We start from the raw sequence: 23,523 nt of genomic DNA, 5'->3' as shown, positions 1-23,523 counted from the left end.
GGGAATTTTCTTAATTATGTTGAAAGACTCAGATTAGAATAAAGTGTAAAGCTAATACTAGCCAGCCTTTCAAGTTAACAACCACGTACACTTTTAGTGTACTTTCATGGTTTTTTCTTCATTAAACTCCATTACCATGATATTTTGGCCAAAATTAATTATTACTGCTTTATGTTGAGTTCTAGATGTGGTAAATCAGGTGTGAATGGTTGGCGTACTTCTTTTTACAAAGCTGTTGCAGCGCAGTTGGTGATGTCTACTTAGGAGAGACTGCTGAATGAATAAGCCTTTCAGATGAGCCTTTCAGCAATTTAGGTGCCTAAATTATAAGCTAGAATAATAGAGTGTGTCAGAAACATGCTGGTTATAACAAAAAGAAACAAAAATCAGAACTACAGTACCTGACTGATTATGTTATGACAAAAGCAGGTTTTTGCATTTCAAGTTCTCTTTAAGCTGTGGTACTGAGAATGACTCAGAAAGTTCTTAGAGGAAGAAATAATTGGTCCTCTATTCATGCAGTGAGGGACATGGTCTCCGCATTGACAAGATTAAAATGTAAATATAGGCATATTGCTGGGAAAAGGAGAAAAACATCAAGGGGTCAAGGAAAAAAGGGAATACGTTTTATTTATTCAAAAAATGCTGAATTTGCATACACTGAAACACTCTGCTTCTTCCTTATTCCTGTATTTCTTTTAGTGTTGCTGTGACAAGATCCAGAGATGTACCATCCTTTGGACCACCTATTCCAAAAGGTGTCACGTTTCCTAAATCAAATGTGTTCAGGGACTTCTTACTAGCCAAAGTCATTAATGCAGAGAATGCTGCTCATAAATCAGAAAAGTTTCGTGCGATGGCCACCAGGACCCGTCAGGAATACTTGAAAGACTTGGCAGAGAAGAATGTCACCAATACACCTATTGACCCTTCTGGCAAGTTCCCCTTCATCTCGCTCGCTTCAAAAAAGAAAGAGAAGTCCAAGCCTTATCCAGGAGCAGAGATCTATAGTTCTGGTGCTATTGTTTGGAGTGTCCATGCAAAAGATTACAGCAAGGGTATGGAAATAGACTGTCTCCTTGGCATCTCTAATGAGTTTGTAGTCCTCATTGAACAGGACACAAAAAGCGTGGTGTTTAATTGCTCCTGTCGGGATGTAATAGGGTGGACTTCAACGGATACAAATATCAAAATATTCTATGAGAGAGGTGAATGTGTTTCTTTGGAGAGCTTCATCAGCAACATTGATGACATCAAAGAGATCGTCAAAAGGCTGGAGGTTAGAATTCGTTCTCTTGTTTGGTTCCTCTTCTTTGCTTGCTCTTCTGACCCCACCACCATATAAGGCTTCAATTCCTTCGATGTTTGGGATGCCTGAAGCTGTTCTGGTTGCCAATCAATAAATCTGTTAGGACTTTTCTGCCTTTACTTCTCAAAATCCAATATTGTCCTGACATTTAATCAGATATCAGCCAACCGTAGCAGGTTGTTTCAAATGCCTCAGTATTTAAAACAAAAAAACCACAGGGCTTTCACATACATAAATTACTCCTGCACAATAGATACTGACGTGTTACCTTTTTTCTTTTGCTTGTTTTCCCTTCATTTCTTTGTTTTATAGATTTCTTGTATCTTCTTTCAAATGAAACTGCAATATCTTTGAGACTGTCTTACTATGTCACCAGCAGGGTGCAGTCCCAATCCCTATTAGAACCTTCACATATTCTCCTAATGCATATGATGAAATAAAAATGTAGTCAGTAATGGTATCTGTATATAAAACATTTGTGTTCTCATTTTTTATCAAATTAAATCATGAAAGAATTTGTTTTTCTCTTTTATTTAATTTTACTGCTGTAGGTGTATAATGACCAGGAAAAAGGAAAAAACATGCCCTATTAAATTGTTCTTTACTGTATTCATGTTCACGTTAGATAGAAGAGGTGGCATGGACTACAGTTTACTGTGTATAGCAGCTGCATGCCTCTACGTTACTATTCTGATTTTAAGTTATCTTGCAGTTTACTGAAACAGCTAGAAACAGGTAGCTTGGTTGTCTGGTTACTAAAGTGTAAAAAGTAAGATAGAGATATTTGTGTAACTCCATGTGTTTGTTGTGTGCTGCCATGTTTCTTCTAAAATTCATGTGGTTTCAGTAAAAAACTTCAAGGCAAAACTTGGGTGACAAGACTCTACTGAAAATACAGTTTGAGTGACAAGATTTTTTCAGCTGGTTGAATACCAAGGACTGTGATGTATTTTCCCCGATTGTGTCCCATCACTGTCTTGGGAGTTGATTGTACAATAATGTAGTCCTTAGACCTGTATGAGCACTGAAAACATGTGAGTGATCACTACATTTTCTTTGTTTCAATTCACAGCTTGTGACTAAGGGCTGTGAAACAGTGGAGATGACTCTGCGTAGGAATGGACTGGGCCAGCTTGGTTTCCATGTGAACTACGAAGGCATTGTGGCAGACGTCGAGCCCTACGGCTACGCGTGGCAGGCAGGACTGCGACAGGGGAGCCGGCTGGTGGAAATCTGTAAGGTGGCTGTAGCCACTCTGAGCCACGAGCAAATGATAGATCTTCTGAGAACATCTGTAACAGTGAAGGTCGTCATTGTCCCTCCATATGAGGACTGCACACCACGCAGGTATGGTGTAGTAGCTTCTTTTGGTCAGAAATTATTTGAGAATAATTTCTGGAATGCCACCAAATAAGCATCAACTCCAGAAACTATGGCGCAGTTTTAATATATAAGAGAAGGGGCAGGGAAAATTGTCAGTACTCACATTCTGGGCCCCACTAAATGTTCATTGAATACTGCAGTTTAATAAGATGTCTAAAGAACATCCTCTAAACTACACATGGAAATCAAACAACTTCTAATTGAGAATTCTCTGTTTCTGTTGTGTTCAAATTAATGTACATCTATTTCTGCTTTCCTATTTGTTGATAGTTTGTAGTGTCTGTGGAGGTAGTACTTGAAAGATAAGAATGGGTGTATACTTTTCTTGTTTCACAAATAAAGAAGGCTGTAAGTTACTAAGGTCTATCAAATCTATGGATCTGTCCAGAGAAAATGCTGTGAATTGTAACTCTTTTTTACTTAGTAGTAGATCTTGCTGCCTGTCTCTTGCTTCCAATCCTTGTTAAGCTTGAGGAGGCTTGTGTCTACTGCTTTATTGCTGATACAGGTTTTAAATGTAGCTTGATCAGAAATAAACATTAGTGCATACGTTCTTTTTCTAAATTGGACACACAGTCTCTGCATTTTTCCCGAACTCATACCACCCAAAGCTTTCTATAATTCTTACTCTTCCCTTCTGAACTCTGCAGATGTCTGCATTGTTCAGCCACATAGCATTATGTACTTGCATGAAAGCTAGAAGAATCCATATTTGTTTTTACTGTGAGTCTTAATAACTCTTGTTGTAATGGGTAGCAGAGAGGAAAGGCGTTTTGTTTGTACCCTGGTTGTCAATGGAAAATTGAATACGTCAGGGATTAAAATGAGCAGTGGCATAAGGTCACCCATGAGGTATTTGGAAAGCTTTTGTACAGTATTTAGCAGCCCAAGCAAATGGAACGTTCGGCTGCAATCATAGCGAAAGGATTAGAGCAGAAGAATCTGTATGGAAAGCAAAGATCCTATTATTTTTGAACTAAATTAAGTAGAGCCAAAAGCAAGCTTACTGTTCGTGTATCCATACTCACAGCAGGAAGAGAAATTACTGCACTTGTAGAAATACAGTTCTCAGCAGCAGTGGGTTTTGTTGTCTTATAGAGGGCAAATTCATTCGTAGTAGGTTATTACCTGGTTACAAAATTCTGTAAAGCAACTGTTTATCCTGTTTGCTTTATCCAAAATCATTAAGGTTTAGAAACGGTGTCTTGAATTTGAGGCTATCCTACAAATATTGCTGAAGATTTGACTTAAATCGTAGCAGAAAGCAGTATCTCCTCTGGCAATCAGTTTTCCAAAACTTGAGTCCTTTCATTGTGTCCTCTGGAGGTCATTTAGCATTTCTACTCCAGTAAATTGTACAAACTGTAACTGAAATAAAGATCTATTCTGCTTGGTATAATACATTCACATGAGAAGCAGTTCCTATCCTAATAAATTGATTGAAATAAAGTTGGAGGAGGAGCTCGTGTGCCGTTAGGTGGGGTGATGTGCCAGCAGTCACGTACACAAGGTCAGTAGCAGATAGAAAAATATATCCAAATACCCTGATTCACAAGCTAATGCCCTGCACTTAGGCAAGCCTTGTTAAGCTTATGTCTGAGCTAAAACATAGTCATTAAAACATTGCCGCTGAACTCATTTAGAGGACTGGTTGCTGACCTTGAAGTTAAGGACACAGCAACTAGAGGGAATTTTGTATTCTTGCTTCTCCAATTGTAACTATGCCTACAAATAAAGAGAAACCCAAACAGCTGAAGTATATAATCAGTAGGAAAACAATGGCAGACACTTAAAATATGGAGGAGGGGAAGGTGCCAGCATTTTAGTTGGATAGCGGGTGGATTTCGAAAACTAATTTCCTGGTCATCCCCATTTCCCTTGCAGTGTTTCACATCACACAGACTGGCTTCTTCTCAGGCAAAGCTGCTACACGTGCTTCAGAAGCACTCCTCATGTCTTGCAACTGCTAAGTTAATTTACAGGTTAAGGCTAGAGTTAGACCAAAATGAAACTCCAGAACGTGTATCTTGTGAACAGCAAGACATCAGCACCAATTGTTGCACTTCATCTATTCCTATTAGACTGCAGAACTTGCTAGTATCAGCATACACAGATAAGAGGTTACCACTTCGTATGATATTTTAATTGGAACGAGATACTGAGAGTTGTCCACATCAAAGTCATAATCCCTTAAAGGAAGAGCTAAAAAAAAAAAAAAGACAATTTTTCATTGATTGTTTACAGAGCTTTGACATTCTTTTCTTCCCCATGGGAAAATGATGTGTGTAGGTAAACAAAGTAACCACAAGAAATGTTCATGCAAATAGAAGCATATGTATTTGTCAAAATTATCCTAACCAGAGCTGAAGGTCATATTTACCTTCTAAATCAATCTACCGTATTAAAATCTATGCAGAAGTTTTCCTTGCATCTTAAATGAACTGGGTTAGCTCATGTCCTTAGTCCAGTTTTTATGCTGCCCTGTTCCTGCATTTGTGGACGGAATGTACTTGTTTTCTTTTTATAGTGATTTTTTTTTTTCTCCTTTCCAGGAGTTCTTCGGAAAACTACCGTATGCCAGTGATGGAATACAAAGTGAATGAAGGAATGTCATATGAATTCAAATTTCCCTTCAGAAATAATAACAAATGGCAGCGAAATGCAAACAAAGGACAGGGACCTCATGTGGCTCAGGTACCATCCCAAATTCAAAGTCCAGTACCATCTAGGATTGGCTCGGGGAAAGGAGAAGGGAAAATGCCACCCCCAGAACGAGCAGCCAACATCCCCCGAAGCATCTCTAGTGATGGGCGCCCACTGGAGAGCCGGAGGTACGTATCTTCACAAATGGCTTTTTATTGCTGCTCAGCATCTTATCTGGAAAAAAGCACAAAGCACAATAGATTTATCTAGGTGTCTAAAGACGGCTTTTTATCTCATTTTTAATTAGTCAAAATGCAATATGAATATGAATGAAACAAGCCAAAAGCAAATGCTTCTGCTTGACGTGACTAACCACAAAATGAGTAGTATTAGATTGATAGGATATGTTTCGCTGTGTTGGATGGTATCTAAAATTCCTGTATTGTTACTTAGTTTTTAAATGAGTTGCAGAGTTTTAGATCTAAATGTTCCTGAATCTCTACATTTTGACATAGTAAATGAAAATACATGGTTTTATAGGCTTGGTGAAATAACCTAAAGCTCTTGAGGCAGGAATAGCATTTAACAAGATTGTTCATCAAGGGAATTCTGACCAGGACAGAAAGCAGATTTATCTGATTGGGAAGCTTTTGGACTTCTTAGGCTGGATTCTTAAGTTCACATTTATCTAGCATGTGGGTTTTTTTTTTGTTTCTTTTTAAATAAGAAAACAATTATTATCAAGAAAGGTATCAGGAACACCTTTCACAGTGTTTTTGTTCTTTCATGAAAAAGGTTTATAATTCTCAAGTGAACTGTCATTGTTCTGCTTGTCTGTGTATTTACAAAGATGTTTTGAGGGAAATAAACTCTTACCTTCTAGGTCTTGTTTTGGACAATTCCTTAAGAAAAATAATTTTTAAAAGCTGCATACAGATTCCAAGAATGTTTTACATTGCTGAAAAATATAAAGCAATGGAAATAAAGTGCATAGTGTAGAAAATTGAGAAAGGAAGTTCTAATGAATGAAGCTAAAACATTTTTCAAATCCTTATGAACTTGGGATAAAAAATATATCAAAAGAGAGTACAACCAAGACCAGAAAATTACCAAGATAAAACTGAAGCTTCTGTGTAAGCCACCTTAACAAATGATGCTAGTTGGTAGGACTTCAAATTCATATTTTATTTTTCATATAAAATAATAATATTTTAATATTTTTTTATTATTATTTTTAATATTATTAAAATAATAATATTTTTCATACGCACTTAAACTGGTTAGAGGGTGTGTCCCATCCCCTCCATCTCCTTGTAGCTCTGTGTAAGCTCTGTAGATACATGCTTAAGGCTTGCATTAACGAAAATTGGTAACCTTGAAAGCACTGATAATATGTATGTATGTATATATACTGTTTATCTTTTTTCTTTAACTGATATGGTTGTGAGTGAGGAAGGCTGCAAAAGCCTGTGAGACACTGGACTTAGTTCTGTCTGTAATTATATATTTAGTGGAGGATAAAAATTGCATGGCTGTTTATTGTAGGAGAAAGGTAGATGACGAGTTTGATGGAATAGGAGTAGGTCTCTTTTTGTTACTGTTTTGGTGTTTTTTTTTTTCCTCTATCTTGTGCTGTAGAACCTCACCCTGTAATTATGGAAGGCACAGAAATACCTGGGCAAAGTTTCAGGGAGTGGCAGGACATTGGATGCAGTTGAGTTGCTCTTCTTCTCATAAGCCTCTGTCTGTTTGTGGTACTAACCAAAGAACTTTGTCTATAATCTTGAGTGGTTGATTCCATTCCTTGTGCTGAGGAGGATGAGACCTTGACTGCACTGAGAGATGTGGTATTACTAACAGTGGTTTTCTTGTGCACAAAAATCCATGTGGGCAATACAACACACCTAAAGCATCCAACGTTTATCCAGTTGTTTCTCGTGGGGAGTTAAGGGGTTTTGCAAAGGGAAAATTACATTTCCATATACTCGATATTTGTTTTCAAAATGTGAAACTTTGACTTTCCATTTCCTTCATTTTCAGAGCGTGTAGCAGGGTTTTTTTTTTTCCTACAGACATTATTTTTTATGCAGAAAAGGTTCTATTGGATTTTTTCATCCTGAAATGTATATTACCAAAGTAGCTTTTGTTTGGTGGGGTCTTTTTTTGGATGCCTGAGAAAAGTCTTCTTATATCTGTCTGCTCTTCTAAACATGTTAGTCTTGGCTGGATCAAGTTTAAATATAACAGCAGCTGCATGAGGTTAATGTATTTCCAGTAAAGTGAAGAAAAATACAGTTATGTCATTTTAAAGGAATACTGAAGGAAAAAAAAAAACACACAAAAACAATAAGCTCACTTGCAAGACTCTTGTTTTGCTTTTGTCATGCAGAGAAAAGAAAGCTTTGCATTTTAGGAAGCTCAGATACTACCCTTCTTACTGTGTAAAATCTCGAAAATGAACCAAGATGAGATTTTCATAGCCCTGTTAACAGCTGTCTCATTTGATTTATTTATTCTCACTGCTTATTTTTCTACTTTTCAAAGAGCAAAGATCACATATCACCAGATGCTGGCATATGCTTGCATGTTTCTGGTGTGGGCAGCAGTGATGGTGCTGCATGTTGCTTTGCTCCCTGTGATTTGTTCCTTGTTTAGTTCCTCCTTGGTTGGGTAAATTGATGCCCAAGAGTAGTCTGGTAAAATGGGTACCAGAATCTATGCTGGTGGTCCATGTTATCTGATCCAGTAACAACCCTTTAATTAATGCAGTTATAAATGTGGCCCCATTGTATATAAAAAGGCTATTTCACCATCCCTCTTTGCAGTATTTATGTTCAATAGAGCATTTTTAAAGAGCTGTAGAAAGAAACAACTGTCACTGAAAAGAACACGGAGAATTTTGCTAGTGGAGAATTTTTTTAGTGTGATCTGTTTTCAGTCTTCTCTGATGATATGGGTAGGAGGGAAGGAAACAGCATACCCAGAGGGTCTCTAGCTCAGTCATGAGCAAAGACCCTTCGTGGCCTGAGTGGGACTGTGAGAATGCAGTGGCAGATAACACTGGAGGAGCAGCAAGTGGGACTTCAGATTACTTGTTCATCTCAAAGTAGGCAAGTTTTCCTTGGATCACTGAAATACTCTTGTTAGCGATATTAGTCTAGTTCATTTCTGCATCTTTTTTGTTGTTTCAGCTTTCAAGGTAGCAATTCACATTGCATCACTGTGAACTTTCTAGCTCTCTTCTATGTTACGCTTTCAAAACATTTGGTTGTTCAAACTGATACGTTATCTTAGCCCAGGGTCTGTGAACCATCAGAACTTGGGGGTCCCTGTCAGCCCCTTCATTAGCACTGCTCCATGGGCTCTGCTCTGACCTGTGACATGAAACCTGCTCTGCATCCCTCTCCTACGCCGCTTCTTGTGTTCCCATCTGCAGCTCAAAGACCAGGGCTGGCTCATTTTCCTTCTTAGCCAGGCCACTGGTGCCTTACTATTGAGAGGCGAAGCTCAAACTGTCATCAGCCTTACAAGCAGTAATTTTATTTTCATATAAAACACCTGATCATTCTTCTGGTTTTGACTGACTTTTGTCAGCCATCTGTCAAGAGAACCCATGAGAGAGTCACAGAAGTGTTACAGGTCCTAATTATGGCTCATTAGCAAGGCTGTGCAGATAGCCTGTATTTCCTTACTACCATCAGGGCTGCACTTTCCAAATGAAGGGGCTGCTAATTGTCAGTGGGGCTGGAAATTTACCTATGAGAATGAGCATCAGTCAGCAATTTCAGAATTAAATTATAGCTATACCTCCATTTTCATGTTCAGCTGTGTTGTTAGCTGTGGCCAGCTATCAGTTGTGTTTCTCCAGCGCTGAGCCCTAGTTAACACATGCTGATGTTTGGCCGATGATAATATTTAGCTGTTTGAGGCTGAAGGTGACATTTATCGCTCCTCGTTCCCTCTTGCTGTTGGCTGCACACTCTCTGTTCACTGAGCACAGTGCAGTGACGGTGGTGATAGATAACCCTCCACAGAGCAGCAGACAGGGGCAGAGTTTGTGAGCTGTCCTAAGGGACGTGGCAGCTGGGAAGCACATGGTGAATTGATCTGTGTGACTCTTTGAGCTTTGAGTCTCAGATGGATTTTGGAGAAAGCACAGAATTGCAAGAGGGGAATCCTGTCATCAGCCATAGCTCAAGCAAGTAGAATTTCTCAGAATAAAATAGAGATGTTACAGTAGTTCTGATACATCAGGCCTTTCATGACTGAAGTATACCTTTTTTGTAATTACCTGCTAGTGATATTTGGCTGAAGATCACTTTATATACCTATAGTCTCTAAAAACAGGTAACGAGTGAAACAAATTTAGGTTTTTGCACTTCTTATTTTTGCTTTAGCTTGTTAATTATGTGAAATGAAAGCTGAGTTATCAGTCCTGAGAACTAGTGGATTTCATTTTTTGTATCATATACATAAAAACCTCTTAGCTTCCCTAAGGAACTGTTGTTGTAGATGAGAGAGTTGCTTGCTTGACAGTCCCTGACTGAAAGCAGACAAATGCCTGACCTGCAGAGTACTTAAATCTGCCTGTATTGAATTGTCTTCATGCATCCAATTCACTAGCTTATACTTAAAATCTCCCTATTCCTCATGGTATTTTATCCTGGCTCCTTTAATGTATTCATGATCGATGTGCATGTTTGTAGTAGCAGGAAAAACAATCAAAAACTTTATACATCTTAATATAAATCTCATGCTACTGCAGTATTAAGACTAAAGGATCTAAAATACAAATGCAATAAATTCCCTTCACGTTAATTAGCTCACATGGGACACTATGTAATCTATAGCCCAGAATAAATACCAGAGGAAGACATTAGGGGAAGACAATGATAAACCACACATATAAGTGAAGCATGCCAGAGTTGATGTTACTGGAGTAGATGTAATTTTGGAGCTTGACTTATTTAATTTTCCCTTTCGCTATTTTGTTTCATACAGTTGGCTTCCAGACTTTGATTTGCTGTGCGATTTTATTCAGGATCCTTGTGTAAATGTATTTTTTGATACTTCCTTTGATTAAACTATGAGAATTTATTTCAACAGAGGGACATCTGCCTCGTTCAGTTCACACAGTGGATGCAGCTCATTAAAGAACAGCTATTTAATATTTTATTTTACTCTTCATTACTCCATCCCTTATTTACTGGATGGTGTTCAAATCCCACTGTAAAGATGCAATTATTAATTCCCCTCTAAGCTTTACAGTGGCACCCGTTACTATAGTTTTTGAATGCTTCATGGGTATTAATTAAACTTAATTTTCAAGACTCTTGTGTGAAAAGAGATGTCTTTAGACCTCTTCAGATTAAGAACAAAGGTAGAGAAATTATGTTCTAATCAATTGCTATGTCTTATTTTGGGCATCTCACATTTGGAAGTGTGCCCAGCATTGTTAATATTTTATATATTCTAATTACAGCTTCAAATTAAAGCTTCAGCTGCTTTGGTAAGTTTTCAGCACAGAAGTAAATCAGGCCTCGGCATCAAGTCAGGCCTTTGAGAAGCTTGCAATTAGTGACAATGAATGAAAAATCATCTTTAACAAATACACCAATGATCATACAGGAATGCTGCAGCAAGTGCAAGATGAGATTTCAGTTTGCTAAGACAGCAAGGAAGTACCTTGATTCTAAGGCCATCCTTTTTCTTCTGTCAGCTGCACTTCCTGAGTGTCAGAGCTGTGCAGAAAGGACCAGAGTATGATTGTCTAATTAAAGACTGTCATAGGCCATAGGCTCAAAGCGTGCTAGACTGACATTTTTTCCTGTGATGTATATATTATGTGCATATGCAAGCTGAAGATCTGGGGAAAGTTACAGCAAATGACATGGAAATGAATTATTAAGAGCAAGATGGATGCTTTTGATGTCTTTGTCATACTAAGCAAATAAACATACGCCCATCCCACTCACTGTCTTCACAAAAGATGATTTTCTTCCCATACTTGGCAAGATTCGACCAGTCCTTTCAGGATGAACTAGATGTTTTAGAGCTAAATCACGCGTAGTATAATCCCAATTCAATTGACTGCAATGTAATTGTATCTCTTTAATGCAATGGACGCTTGGCCTATTTTTAAATTCAATTATGGAACTCATGCGCTTAACCATTTTGGAATTTCTTCTCAAAGCTGTCTTTTGAAATAGATAATAGCCTGTTTTAGTTTATTTTTAAAAATTATAAATAAAGGACAAGCACAGAATAACTTAACTACAGGGACATCCTGCTAACAATACTCCTTTTGAATACTCCTTTTGTCTTGGAAAGTGCCTTTCATCAATAGATTTCAAATCAGCTTGAAAAGTCAATTCAAACTAATTTCAAGTTCTTTCGTCTTAGTTGTATGTTTCACATAAAATGAAATGTCTTTCCCTATTTATGTTCTATTGTGAACTGTACCAGTAAAATGTGTTGCTGCTTTAAATAATAGGGTGTCCTGCCTGCCTCCTTGTTCCTTGCTGCTGTTAAGGCCACATTCCTAACGATTTTTTTTTTGCCCTCGGGGCTTTTTATCTTTGTAAATGAGCTATAACTCCATGACACAGTTCTGAAAATTTGATGTTCCTTCTGTATAGTGCTGTCACTTTTTGGTAAGGCACAGGAAATAGAGAAAAGGCATAGCTGAATCCAAAGTGAATATGTAAGCATTTTCCAACAGGAAATCGTTTTACAGAAATTATTGAAGTAAAGGGTTTCCATGCCATTAATAGTAAATGAAAATTTGTGAAAAAAGATCATATTCGAAGTGTGTTGCTCTGCCAGCATAACTTAAATGTATATGATTATATTAGATGTGTGAATGCTATTGAAAACACACATTTCTGTTGGCCAAACTGTTCTTTCCTTTATAAGAGTGCCAATGGGAAAATGAACTGCTTGGCTCACTGATCCCCAAGTTTCCAAATTTTGAACTGTTTGCTTTGCAATTAAATATTTCAGAGTTGTTGCTCGATAAATGTGAGAAGATAAATTCAGTTCAGTAGACTAGAAAGGAATTACTGAGTTTGCTGTGATACTTTGATGGCCAGGAGTAGTTGGATCATTCCTTTCTTGTCTGGGGAAAAAGAGTTGCTACTAATGATGTGTACTTTATGAAATTCCAGATGATCAGCATGTTTGGTTCAGCCCTGTTGCTTTTTTTTTTTAACCCTTTTAAGCTTTAGTTTACTGCTTCTTTGGTAATTTTTTTTAATCTACCTGTCTATATGTATTTGGATATGCATATACTTGAATATACGCATATTAGTCAGTGCTGTGCTTTTTTGTATTTTCAGAAGAGTTCTTGAACTTCCTTACAGTTACTATGATGAGAGCAGATTAAAATCTGCTTGTTTACAGATAAAGGTTAAGTGTCTAGGTTAAGATAAATCTCTGGACTAAATTTTTGTGCTGAGACAACTGGTTTTTTTTTTTAAAGTCAATATTTTTTAGTGTGTAATTACGCATTTTAACTCAGAAAAATACTGTAAAGATTTACTTTCACAATATAATTTATTCTTGGATGGTGTAATTCGAAGTCTTAGATCACTGCAGAAGTACTAAATGGCTTCAGTCATTCCTGAGTTGAACAATAACTAGCAGCACTGAATTCAGTTGGGGTTTCAAAAACAAAATGCTCAAAGCAGAAAAGGATCTAGAAAAGACTTCAAGTGTAGAACAGGATATACAAGTTGAACAGTGTGAGCATTCTGCCCAGATGCATGTGTCAAAGTTCTAGCCTGTTTATTTGCCGTACGGTTATTCCAACAAGAGAAGGCTTCATGTGATTCAGGTCTGTATTTTCAGCATTCCCATATGTTTTATATGAGTATATTAAGTTTTTTGTTGGATTTCAGGGTATTTATGAGTAATGTTACATTTTTAGACCTTATGCTTTAATGTGGGCAAGTTTGGTGGCTTAGGGATAAGCTGGACACCCTTGGAAGAGTTTGCATGGACAACTTCAAATTCCAGGCAAGAGTTTGTTTTGAGAGGTAGAAATAGATGGCTCTGTTTGGTATTTGGGCATGGAATTTCATGCTTCATTATTCCTTACATTCAATCCCGAAAAACAAATCGGGAAACTCTGATGCTTTCCTAGATTGTGCTGGGATTTCCTCCCCCATCCTCACCTGCCTTTCTTCATTTACTCCACAGGGAATGGATTAATAGGGGGAACATGTCTAATCTTTTGACTGGCACTATTTCTACTGTCTCAATGATGACATGTTCTTTGCTGATGTGACATTTTGAGCTGGGTAGTCCGTCATGCTTTGCACTGTGTCACTGCAGTTCGGAATTGCTGATTTGACTGGTTCCCTTGCTCTATAAACAGGTTGTCTCCTGGTTCTGATGTCTACGTCACGGTTTCATCCATTGCCTTAGCAAGGTCACAGCAGTGCCGCAATTCTCCAAGCAACTTATCAACCTCAAGTGAAACTGGCTCTGGTGGGGGCACATACAGACAAAAATCTATGCCAGAAGGGTAGGCACTAGAGTTTTTTCATATTCTTTTTAGGCAGTTTTTTGTTCTCTGTTCCATTTGTTGTAATGTATGTTAAACACAGGAGTGTTTACATAGCCTCCTGCCAACTGTTCTTTACGCGCATTAAAACATGTTTGTTTTCAAGTATCACTGTCATGCTTTTTGGAAGTCAGATTTTTTAAATCCTTTGCTTCTACTTCTTCCATTTGCACCCTAACTTATCTCTCTGATCCCAGTCTACAACAGAGCTGAGGCTGAGAGCTCATAAAGGAACCCTCGTGTATTAAAAAATAAATGAACAGTAAATTAATTCTAAATTAACAGTATTGGTTTAATGTTGCAAATTGTTTCATTTCACAGGTTTAGATTCTAAAACTAATAGGTTTAGGGCTTTGCAGTCTATTCTAATGGTAGAAGCAAAGTGTGGTGACTGCAGCTAAGACTTGAAATGTGGGCACAAAGGTGCTAAATAATCCACAATTAGCATTTTTTTTTCCATGTATTCATAATTGCTCTGTTTTAAGGCTCTGTAATCCAACTTTCCAGAAATCTTCAAACTCTGAAATGATCCAATGTCAACATAAGGGGCAGCTTGCAGAGGAAGAAATTAAATTTGTATCATTTTCAGAGAACACTGAATGGAGCAATAAATCAAGTGTCTCTAAGTAGGGAAAAAAATAATTGGCAGTAAGAGAGCTATCTACCACATTCCAAATTACTTCCTGTAGAGGAGAGCAGAACTGTTCATACTGCAAAGCTTTCCTGTGAAGTCTTGAATATGTTGCTTGTCATTGTGTGTAATTCATTGTATTTTGGGTCTCATATAAAGTAGAATATCTTCTCTATTATAGGAAAAAAATACATCATTAGTAAGAATAAATATCATTGTCAAGAACTGCTTAGCACAAGCCACTTTTTTAAGCACAGGCCACAGTCTTTTGCCTATTTAGGTACAAAGAATGCTGTCTGAGCATGTGTTTAAACAAGTGCAGCTTCTTGCTCCAGGTGACTGAAGATTTGTCTCCCTGTATTCTCCTTGTAGCTCAGTTTGAGGTTTTCAGAGGAAGCCATCTCTTTTCTGTTGCGCACCTTCATGAAACCCTTGATTTGTGAGACTATCACTGTCCAGGCCATTATTTGAGTTTGTACTAAAGTCCAACTGATGCTAGGAGACTTGCTCTAAATCCATTAAACTTCATTGTACAGAAACTAAATGGAAGCACGTCCAGAGCTCTGCAGCTGGAAAGAAGACTTTAACCTCTTTATACACTGTATACTTTTGTCTCATTCATGCCAGCAGCTCTTGTGTTGTCTAGAATTCTGAGGAACAGCTTGTGCTCCCAATATTTGTCTGCACTTTTCCAACTACGTCATTTGCTCTAAAAAAAAAAAAAGTGATGCTGCCATATGTCCATAGACCATTGCAACCATAACTGCTTGAGTAGGAAGGAGTTTTCACACATGGGGTTTTTGTTTTGAATTGGCCTCATAGCACACCACCACCCTTCCCCAGTCCTTTTCCATCTTTCAGGTTGGTTATACACATATGTTCACTGCTGCGTTCTTTGAGAATTTGGCAAGTGCAGCAAAGATGTGTCCTAGAAACTTTTTTATACACTTCTGTTTGCTTCTGAAATTTAATCAGTCCAACGAACAATATTTTAATGGAATAATGAAGGAAGTAATTAATACATGAACTTTGCTTTTACTTATGAGATACCTAAAACAAACAAACAAAACCTAAATCCTTATCGAACTCCAATGATGTGACTGTTAAATTCTATTCTTAAAGGAAAAGCACTTTGTATCTCATACTGTCCTTTCACACATCTTATAATTTACCCAGGACATCCCAAACATTATCTATCAGGCTAAAGAGGAAGTGCAAAAAATGTCATTAGGTGAGAAACATTCCATTGCTGCAGTAAGCAAAGCAGTGTTCATTACAGTTCCTTTGGCGTCTTCTGTTGAGATTCATCTGAGAGGCGAGATTCTGGGCAGCTTTGTAGAGGTGTCTGGAACGCCGTGTAGAGGTGGCAGAGATTAACTTGTATGTTGTTAAAGTAGGGGAGAGACAGTAGCATTCAGTTGCTGAGAATGGTGTAGGTGCCTGTCCGAAGAGGTGCCGTGGCCTGAAGGTAATCGTACTGCGGTGGGGCTCCAGCATGCTCTGGGTATGGCAGTCCCTGAGACCTCCCAGTGCAGGGAATCTCAACTGCATTACTTACGTGTACGTTTCTTTCCTGCTGCATGGTATGTCTAGTCTGAACCGTTTGTGAAACTTAATGGCTGGAAGCATGGATGTGAGTCCAACCTTTACCAGATATCAGTAAAAGCAGTAGCTGCTGCCTCTTCTAGATTATTGGTCCATAACCTGACTTTGGGTATAGGCCACACTTCATTGCCTTCAAGAGTATCCAAATTGGTTTTGATATATTTATGTGTATTTCATGTACTCATCCAAAGATTACCTGAAGGTACGTATATGGAATAAATGATAGTAAGATGTGAAGAAAATACTGAAATAATGAGTTTCTTCTTAAGATTGTATATTTAAAAATATATTTTAAAATAATATTCCTGATCTTTTAATTCTTTGCCTGTTCTTTTAATCCAGTTTGACTTGTATAAGTTTTTGGATTCCTCCCTACATACCCTGATGGGCCATAAATTTAAGCAGCATGGAATATAGCACCACCTGCACTTACTATTCCCATTTTTAAATAGCCCACTTCATGGTAAAAAAAAAAAAAAAAAAAAAAAAAAAGATATTTCTTGCCTTTTCAATTAGTAAAGCAGCGGTTTTAATAAAATAAGATTAGCAACGTGATATTTTTGTTCATCTCTAATTAAAAAAAAAGGCACACCATAGAATGTGAGAATAAATGAACTGTTTTCATAGATATAAACATATGGGCTTTAGGTTAAGAGGACAGTATAAATGTATAGAAGGTAAAATCTGGATGCAACCCAACTTGATCAAACTAAGACTTCTTGGATTTCTGGCTTTTTCGTCCGCATACCAATTTCTAATTATTTTATCATGAAAATATATTCTTCCCAAAATACTTCTCAAATCTAGAAAGTTTGGAAATTAGATCAGTGTTTAAAGAATGTCAATACTGTGTGTTGTTATTTTGTGCATTTATTCAATCAGTATTGAATTTATCATGTTTAATTTAGGCATGTAAGTGAACTTCTAGTTGCAGTCAGTGGATGGAAAAGGAAAAGCCTTACCCACATAATGCAATTTCAATTTAAGGTGTTTGCATTCAGAGGGCAGGTGTATCCAGATGTTCTTCACCTTTTTATTCATCAGATGATATGTTTGTAATGCCAGGGAGAGATGGAAAAAATGTAGTAGGGTCATGTTTGGAAGGCCCAAATTCAAATTTTGACATTCCAGATCTGTGCTGGAGGTGTACACAGATTCTGGAGGCTTGTTTTTAAAGGTGGGAGTGTGATTTTGTTGTTCTGAGTCATACTGTCTTTGGTGGGTTCACTTGAGTTAGTAAGTAAAAGAACATTCAAATAGGGTCACCACATTAAGCTAGTTTTGATGGTTTGGCAGATCTAAGTTTCACATTATAGGTCATGGGCAGTCTTGTAGCTAGTAGTGTGAGTAGAAAGCATCATTTGGGGTATTTTATTTTCTCTTGTTATATTAGGCACTGGGAGCTGGAGAAACGCTTTGATATATATACATAGAGAGAGAGAGAGAGAATATATCAGGTGGTTGGAATTCTTTTGAGAAGTTTTGGATTTTTTTTTCCTTCAGGGTATGTCTGATTAAAAAAACAAACATAAAAGCATTATTCTTGAAGAATTCTTCATGATTGGCCTAGTAATTCTGAACCCATCTGTACCTATATGCGATTTATGTGTAATACAAAATTATAGTTGTAATTCTTACAGACTTTGGCATATAATGCATGTATATTTTGGTCTCCCCTTTGAAATTAGATTGTTCTGCTTAAGTTTACTTTTACTTTTATTGAGTTTTCCAAAATCCATCTGACTAATCTAACAGGATTTACAAAGTCCATTGAACCCAGTTTTCTTTTGCTCTATGTGCTTTATTCTACAGCAGTAGTTATAGTTAATGCCTCCCTGCTTTCCTACTACTGTATGTAGTTCGCACTAATCAACTCAAGTTATTATATGATTGAAACTGCATAGTTCACAGAACTCATACCTCTCAGGTTTTGGGGCTCCTGAAACAACAGTCAACTTCATAAAATCGTAATTAAAATATTTGGCAGTGTAATATTGCCCCAAATAAATCTGTGGTGTTTGCATGTATGTGTGCGTCACTAAAGTGTGACACACTGAGATCTGTGGGATTCCAAAAATGAACCTCCAGATACTCACTTAGACTAGATCCAAGGTAGCACTTTCCCAGCTGAAGTGATTCGTCCTTAAAATCTGCTCCCAATAAGCACACCTCATTCTCCTATGTGACTTTTATCCAAACTTTCGTGTTCTACTCATTGTGATTTCTGTAACTATTTAACTGTCTGGTCACCTTTCCTTGTAAATGTCTGTGTAAATGAAAGCCCGTAATGTTATTCCTGGATGGTTTGGGTCTGTTTTTGAATTGTATGTATTGTAACATATTTTCTTGTTCAAAAATGATTAATAAATTAATGTGTATTGTACATCTTATGCATTAAAGGTCCTAAATGTGTCCTGAGAGCTGTCCCAAAAATGAAATGGAAAATCAGTCATACTACGCGTTACTCTGCCCTATTGCTTTACACTGGCTTCTTAAAAGTGCTCTTTCCCCTTTATTCATATTTAAAATCACTATCTGCTTTGTTTTTTGGGGTGTTACAACAGGTTTGGAATTAGCCGTAGATCCCCTGCTTCCATTGACAGGCAGAACACGCAATCAGATACGGGTGGTAGCGGCAAATCCACACCCAGCTGGCAAAGGAGTGAGGATAGTATCGCTGACCAGATGGGTAGGTAATTAATTCTTTACAACGAGCAAGTGGTGCTAACCACAAGGTGACTTTGGCAATACCTGTCTCTGTGCAGAGGGAGAACCCTCTTAAGCGCTGTATTTTCAGTGTCTTTGAAAGTTAACCTTGTTCATCAGGATGAATAATTAGATCTTGAACATATATTAGCTTCGGCAGTCTGTGTCCTTGAGACCTATGAATATCACCTGAGGAAGGACTCATTCCAGTTTCCCATTTGACTATGGGACTAAATCTACCTTAATACTGTTACCCTGAAATACTGTCCTTTTAGAAGCAGTTGGGTGGACACGCTTATTAATTTGCCTTGCTGTTGAGGACTTGTTTGACCTCACCTGCTCTCCCAAGTGACTTAACTTAGTTTAATTTTTGCTTAGTTTGTGTGAAGTACTTGTGATGCTCCCTTTCAAATGGTGCTATATAAATGCAAATTGATTGTTTGATCATTGAAGCTATAAAAATACCATGTACAAAATGGGTAAAAAATGCTATTAAAGTTTAAATAGTGGAGTAAATCTATAGCTTGGTAATCGCCTTCCACCAGTGTATACATTTTCATTGCACTTGGCAATTAAGCTGTCAGCCAAGGGAACATATTAACTACATAAAACAGCTGGGTACTGAGGATTTGCATTGTTAAGCCTTCATTTGGAGTTCCTGCACATAGACCTTTTCCCTACAGCTATGGCTTGATTTGCGTGGATATCACTGAGATTGACACCAATGGAAGTGTTGTACTATCTACAAACAGCGTTGATCCAACACGATGAGCGTGGTCAAAATTGATAGATTGATGTTTCTTGCTTTGTTACCATAGATTAAACAATTCCATACTTTTTCCATCCTTGCATATATACAGATCATTTTGCTGCATCACAGCTCTTTACTTGTTCTTCATAAATTGACTAGTGTTGAAAACAGAATAAAGTTCAGTGAATTTAGCAGGAGTTTTGTGAGGGAAATGTGGTCGTCAGGTTCTGGAGATGTACTTTGTTCACATACCTTCACAACCTCAGTGAGCTGTGCCTTATTATTGAAACCATCTGTCAGTCCCTCCCTCACAACTCCCCCCCATACTTCTTCTTGCTCAAGAGCTGTGATTATACTGATCTGCAGTTCTCATTTTGACAGAATGATTTTTAATCACATATGTTTTGATACTGTTGTGATGGTAACGACACATGTAAAACCGATCCTTTCCTCAGCATTACTTTTGCAGACCAATGGTTCTGTGTTGATGCTGGCACTAAGCAGAGCTGCCAGTGAGTTCTGTTCTAAAATGTCAGGAGTCACCATATTAGCAAAATAAATAAATAAGGCCAAAAAGTACAGGAAAAAATGTGTGGTAGATAATGTGGCTCCAGCATTTGGCAGAGGCTGAAAAATGTGTACTTATATATAATCCCTGTATTTTATCTCTTGTGTATTGTCCTGCATTCATAGAGTGCCAGTTGGAAGCTGCATCTCTGACTGGAGACTTTATTGCCAGTCTTGTGAATCTAGGTGAAAGTGGGGCTCTGTGCCAAATAAGCACATTTCCACTTGGGATAATCTGTATCAAGGTAAATAAGGCATTAGGTGCAGTGAATTCACACTCACACCTTCCTGCCCACTCTAAGCTACAGAAAAGCTTTTTTTTGGCAAAATTGGCAAAGAGCACTTCTTAACTGCCCATGTAAGATGAGTAATTAAATCAGTCCACTTTTACCTGGTTTAATTTAAAAAGCATTCCTTTCTTTTGTAATCTATGCAGTTTCCTCATTCACCGTCATTAGTTTTTACAGGAATGTTGTGATTTCAACAGATTGTTATTTCTGCAATTAGAAAACACTTACTTAGCTCACCTTAACTTAGACAGGAAATACGTGTAGTAGTGGTACTGGAGAAAAACGTGGGTTTAAGCCATCACTGTAGACTTTTGTTATTGTCCTGCCTTGCGTAGAATACAATATAAGGAAATGCAGATTTTCGGAGTTTTTTTTTTAATCTCTTGTCCACAGGCAATATACATCTAGACATACAATGTCAATACATTGCGAAAATGAATATTCCTCTGTGTTAATGTTCTGATGCAGTGCTATTGGACAATGGGGGCATGGCACTGCTCAGGTTATCCTGTTAAAGCCAGGACGGTGGCTGCAAATTTTTCGTGAAGTCTTTCTGATTTACGCCAGGCAGGAATGGGCCCTCACTCACCTGTGTTTTGTTTCAGTGTATTTTTTTTTTTCCATTTGGAATGATTTTCTTGTTAGATATTCAAAGTTTTTGGCTACTGGTAGCAGTGGGAAAAGTTACAGTGTAAAATTAGTTACACATTTTCTTAGTTTGTTGTGCTGCGTGCTCTCTTCAGTACATCATTGTATGCTGTATTGCAGAACCAACATGCCATCTCCCAGCAGTATCAAAAGTACTGCCATCCTTCAGAGAAAGCCCCAGTGGAAGACTGATGAGACAGGATCCTGTGGTTCACTTGTCTCCAAATAAGCAGGGTCATGTAAGTTATCCTAAAAAAGGAATTATTTAATATATTGCTCTTGCTTGAAAAGCTCTTGGTACCAAAAGTGTTGTTGAAAATTATGTTTAAAGTGTCAGTTAAAGACGCAGACAGAAAAGGGAAAAAGTAGTCAAGCCCTGTTCCCTATTAAACTATGTAGCAGGCAGTAGAGCAGATCTATTACTTCACAAACCTTAGAGAAGCAATGGAAGGCCTGCTAAAATATTTGTTAGTTAATAAAGTTTTACTGACAGATGATAAGCACTTTCTGGTCTGTTATCTTGTGATAAGGAGAGGATTTGTGGGAGTTTACAAAGCTATTTCTAGTGCTTATGTGTGAGAGTTGAAGTTGACTAATACATTGTGCATGGCAAGACTCTGAAGGCTGCTTCTTTGAAACAGACAAGTGATCTTGCTTTTGTTTTGTTATTTTACCCACTTTCCTCATCTACTGTAGCTATTAATTCCTTTCCATAACCTATCTTGCACACTGTTAGAAGACTACTTTTGAAAGGTCCAGTGGAATACAGCTTAAGTGTCTTTCTTATTTTATTTGTTCTAATTTCTAAATGGTAAATTCTGCCTTTCTGTCTCCACACAGTTAGGTATGTGCTCTGTTTTGGAGACTGTTTCTTCTCGATTTATATACAGAGAGATTAACTGCAGTAATGTTCATAAATTTGAAATATCTTGAAAATCATTTGTTACTACATCAAAAGAAGAAGAAAACTTAAAACTGTTGTCCAGTGTGCTGGACCACTTTTTACCTGTACAATTAGCTAAAACATGGACTTGTGTTGCATGGTTATGCTAAAAGAATCAGTTGCATTTATTTAGGTGTGAGAAAGTCTTCTGTTGGTTCCTGTTATTTGCTCTTGCTTACCAGCATTCTTCCTTGAATACAGTTTGCAGTGTTTGTTTTAGGTTATTAATTCAGAACGACACGCCTTCATTATTTTAAAACACCTGTCCTCATATTCTTAGGAGCACAAACTAGTTTTCATATTTAGATTGACCTGTTTTCCATGTGATGCATTAGACCATATAATGATGTAATATGCACCTCATTAGCTTGTGTGCACAATGCAACAGTGGAATTACTAATGCCTACATTCTTCTCCTTTAGTCTTCGTTGCTGTAAATCTTTCTTATGTAGACAAATGGCAGAGGGACAGTGATACTGTTCCTAATGAAAAGCAGTAAATTAAACTGGAGATAACTAGGAGTCCATATCAACTTATTATTCCTCCTGCTTTTTTTTGTCAGTTCTTATTTTAGTATAATAAGAAATGTGGATGCTGAAATTTCTTGCTCTGAATATCAATCCATTCTCCATTTTCCCTCTTCTCCAGTGAGAGCAGAAACAGTATCTAATCTTTGACATTTGATCTGCCTATGTCTGTTTGGTAAAACTCTGGGTAGGCAAATAGGGAAGGTGTTTCTAACTGTCCTTTCTGGCCCTTCTCCTATTCCTAGGCCATCTTCCTGCCAAACAAGTCCGTTGCATAATGAAAACCCATTTTTTCAGTTTCAGTTATGTAGATGATCAGAATTTAGATGCAGTCTTTAGATGGAAACTAAAATTAAGAAATTGAGAGGAATACAGATACTTCAAAGATGAGCGACTAAGCAGTGATGAGTGTATGGCAAGAAATTCTTTCTGTAATGGATGCCCGCTGCAGAGCTGAAGGCATTCTGCTTCTTCCCAACAGCTGGCTGTAACCAAGGGCAGAACCCAGAAACCAACCAGTCTCTGTCACGCTCTGATGGGACAATTTCAAAGCATTGCATGAAAGCTTCTTTTCTTGCAATTCTGCCATTTGGAAAAACAATTTCAGAATAGTTAAATGGCATTTCAGTGACCATTTGCAAAGGACAGTACTGTTGAGGAGGAAGTATACCAAGGGTTAGGAGGAGCAGCTGTTATTTTTTCCTAGGTTAGCCTTTTGATAGGCAATTGCATTGTTGAAATTCACATGCACTTTCTGTGGATTGGTTATGTATCATTCTCTGAAACACTGGACTCTTAAAATTGGAATATTTTAATTACAGTAGCTATGAAACAGGTCAAAGTCTACACAGCTCAGCCAGTGTCATTTGTGCAGGCTGAGTAAATTGTATCTGAAAGGAAACAATTTAAAGTATTTTGGGACAACATCTCAGTTTTCCTGCATTGTTAAGGCAT

General features: G+C 37.6%; 1 protein-coding gene across 14 annotated transcripts in view; it reads left to right on the top strand.

Moving 5' to 3' along the window:
• The window catches only part of SIPA1L1 (signal induced proliferation associated 1 like 1), a 202,704-nt gene that overhangs the window by 158,333 nt on the left and 20,848 nt on the right, over positions 1 to 23,523 (top strand). For 13 of the 14 annotated variants that reach the window (XM_027458313.3, XM_072038826.1, XM_027458312.3 and 10 more), the window contains 6 exons: positions 703 to 1,279; positions 2,382 to 2,656; positions 5,245 to 5,523; positions 13,713 to 13,862; positions 18,702 to 18,826; positions 21,220 to 21,338. In XM_027458313.3, coding sequence (XP_027314114.1) covers positions 703 to 1,279; positions 2,382 to 2,656; positions 5,245 to 5,523; positions 13,713 to 13,862; positions 18,702 to 18,826; positions 21,220 to 21,338 — 1,525 coding nt within the window. The remainder of the gene's footprint in view (positions 1 to 702; positions 1,280 to 2,381; positions 2,657 to 5,244; positions 5,524 to 13,712; positions 13,863 to 18,701; positions 18,827 to 21,219; positions 21,339 to 23,523) is intronic. The other variant, XM_027458314.3, reaches the window with a different exon arrangement.

The sequence above is a fragment of the Anas platyrhynchos genome, chromosome 5, assembly GCF_047663525.1.
Source record: "Anas platyrhynchos isolate ZD024472 breed Pekin duck chromosome 5, IASCAAS_PekinDuck_T2T, whole genome shotgun sequence".
Taxonomy (NCBI): Eukaryota; Metazoa; Chordata; class Aves; order Anseriformes; family Anatidae; genus Anas; species Anas platyrhynchos.
The sequence above is the reverse complement of the archived record's forward strand: the minus strand, read 5'-3'. Positions and strand labels throughout refer to the sequence as shown.